The sequence below is a fragment of the Plectropomus leopardus genome, unplaced genomic scaffold, assembly GCF_008729295.1.
Source record: "Plectropomus leopardus isolate mb unplaced genomic scaffold, YSFRI_Pleo_2.0 unplaced_scaffold27810, whole genome shotgun sequence".
Classification (NCBI taxonomy): Eukaryota; Metazoa; Chordata; class Actinopteri; order Perciformes; family Serranidae; genus Plectropomus; species Plectropomus leopardus.
The window spans coordinates 1-3,122 of NW_024630280.1; the positions used below are offsets into that span (position 1 = coordinate 1).

Genomic DNA, 3,122 nt, shown 5'->3' on the forward strand with positions numbered 1-3,122 from the left:
AGTTGCCATCCCCAGCGCTTATCTCCCTCCTAATTACGCAGATGTTGTCGGCACAGGAACTTTACGCAGCACTTACAATTATGACGCGTACCTGACAACAGGTTCAAGAACCAGTGACTTTAAGTTCGTGTCCTCTTACAATGACAACACACTGCCTGCTGACCAGACTCTGAGGAAAAGTCCATCAGACTTTGCTGATGCTTTTGGAGATAGTGATGGTTCTCCTGAGGTAGGGACACATATCATTTTACTAAACTCGTGTTCGAATTATGTGCTCGCACGAAGGTCAAACACTTCTCAGAGCAACTTTTAGGGTTTGTTTCAGCCTTTCATCCCCACACATAAACTTACTGACTCAAGGACACATACCATTACATGACCTACACATATTCTACTGTAATATCTGTACTGCCAGTAATTTTGAATGTTTGCAATTTTTAGACGTTCTTTTTCAGTATCTTTGTTTCTTGATCTCGTTGCATAAGTGTTCTTTTTTATGTGAGAGGACACTACGAATTTCGCCTTGTGTGTCTCTGTCCTTGGTGCTGAACCCCTTAGTCTTTTGTGATGCATTTTGAGAGGTAGTTATCCTCTTTGTGTTATGGTGTTGTCATTTCCTTTCTCTGAAATTGGTTGTAGTGCCTTTGCCATGTTACATAATTTTCTTAACAGGTTAATTGTCTATGGATCTGCCTTTACTCTAAATTAGCGCCAGTTTAAGTGCGTTTTGGGGGTTTATACTAATAAGACGTTCATTACTATTAACCGATAGTGGCGCTTGGTACTTCAGCTGTATGGAGAAATTGAAAATGGAACATCTGTATTCATTCAGATTTGCTAGAGGAATCTCGCTGTCTTAAGTTGGCCATCTGTATGTAAAATCATTGATGTTCACATTCTGAAAAACGCACTCCCTCTTGAATTGTTATTACTTCCAGTCTTTCACATAAAGTGTATGCCTTTGACAGGATAGCACTTGCTTCTCAAGTTTTTTTCTCCAAAGCAATTTTTTATTGCACTTTTTTTCTTGTTGTCCAGGAGTACAAACATTGTCCTGAACAGATTAATGGCAACTGATGCATAACAGATGAAAGTCTTTGCGGGATTAAAAAATAAAATAAAATAGAAATTATCTATCTATCTATCTATCTATCTGTCTATCTAGCTATCTATCTAGCTATCTATCTACCTACACACACACAGATAGGCAGCTTGTAGAAATGATAAATTAATCTGCAAAGTTTAATAGTGTTGTATTTTATGCAGTTAAGCATGTATAAAGATGTTGATTCCTGCCAACCTGTCTAAACTTTGTCAAACTTCAGAGTTGAAGTCAGAGTTGAGTTATATGGCAATGGAAAACATAATATTTACTTTATAAAAACAGTAGTCATATGCTGCTTATCCTTGAGGAACATAAATGGTTGGAAAATATTTTATGGTTGCTTAGCTTCAAACATTCACACGATGGCGTGCAGATGCAATCTTATCGTTGAGTGGTATAACTTCTTACATGATCAAAGATTGAGCTGTCTTTGAAATGTGCATTAAATGAAAGGATAATTCTGTCTGTTATATGTTTGCAAGCACACAGCAATTAAATTTACAGTCTATACCAGTAAATGATGGTGTGGTGGATTCAAGCCTGCCTTGATTAAAAAACAATAATATATCCCCACACGCTTTAAATCTGCACAATTAGACAAAAGTTTTTTTTGTAGCGAATATAAACAATAGAAAGCATATACAGAAAATTGACAAGTGCACCTGTGTCACTTCATCCCATCTTTAACCATTGAGTATGGATTTTGAGGAAAGTACAGAGAGAGAAAATAGTATATGACCAACATTTCATCAATGATGGATATAATAGGGACATCAGTTGTCATGCAGTTTGATATAAAATTAAACCGTGACAAAAATTAAACATGCTTCCCTTTTTGACTTATGTAGTTTCTGTGCTTTTTGTAATTGTTGTTTGACACATAGGCTGCTCCCGAGTGACAGTTGCAGAAATGTAGCGTTTGTGTTGCTTTTGTCCATCCCAGGTATTTTGCTTTATGGAAAGATAAACCTAAAATAGTATGCAATGCTTTTGTTGTTGCTGATGATGTTGTTTTTGTTTGATATTTTTTGGTCATGTAACTACTCTGTTTTTGTAAATATGGAAAAGGGGGGAAACTACATCGCCTTGTTATACCTAAACTTACACTCATGGTGTCAGTATCTACCAGCAAACGAGAAGTCGCGGTTGTTCTCCACCCTTCTGTTTCAACCAATTTCAAGCCTGACTCTGCTGTTGTTCCGCTATTGACAAAAAACGCTCCGCCAGAGACTGCGATGTGAGATTGTTTGTTTGTTGGAAGAAATTTCGAATCATCTTGGATATATTTTGACTATTTTGTCATATTTTTTCAGTCTGTATGTGGTCAGTCTCCCACTGTAACAATGGGATATGGCAGATTTGCGCTGCTTTACGGCCTAGCTTTTATTTTTCTTGTCCTCCAGCCCGTCTGTGGAGACGTGAGCTACTCTATACCGGAGGAGATGAAACGTGGATCTGTAATTGGAAATATCGCTAAGGATCTGGGGATAGATTTGGGCAGACTGTCTGCTCGCAAGGCTCGCATCGATACTGAAGATAACAGCGTGAAGTACTGCGGTGTGAATCTCAACACCGGAGATTTGATCGTACAAGAAAGGATTGACAGAGAGGGACTTTGTGCGAAAAAGGCTTCGTGTGTTGTAAAACAGGAACTTGTACTGGAAAATCCTTTAGAACTGCACCGTATTAGTATCCGCGTCCAAGATATAAACGACAATTCACCCCAATTTAAAGAGGATTCACTTAAACTTGAAATCCACGAATCGGCTGACAAAGGTGCGCATTTCCTCTTGGATGAGGCACATGATGGAGACATCGGAGAAAATTCTGTTCAGGGCTACTCACTTCAGCAAAATGATAATTTCAAATTAAATGTGAAGACAAAGGGCGGTGGACGAAAATATGGGGAATTAGTCTTAGACAAAGAATTAGACAGAGAGGACAAAAAGGAGCTTTCGTTATTGCTTACTGCATTTGATGGTGGCTCTCCTCAGAGATCAGGTACCGCAGTCATACA

The 3,122-nt window shown here is 38.3% G+C and overlaps 1 protein-coding gene across 1 annotated transcript; it reads left to right on the forward strand.

Annotated features, from left to right (window-relative positions):
• Positions 1–56: 56 nt before the first annotated feature.
• On the forward strand, positions 57–3,106 carry LOC121937902 (protocadherin gamma-C3-like; the record flags this gene model as incomplete). Its single annotated transcript, XM_042481192.1, has 2 exons — positions 57–229; positions 2,509–3,106. Coding segments are annotated over 2 exons (771 nt in total), but the record flags the coding sequence as incomplete, so codon positions are not given.
• Between the last annotated feature and the right edge of the window lie 16 nt (positions 3,107–3,122).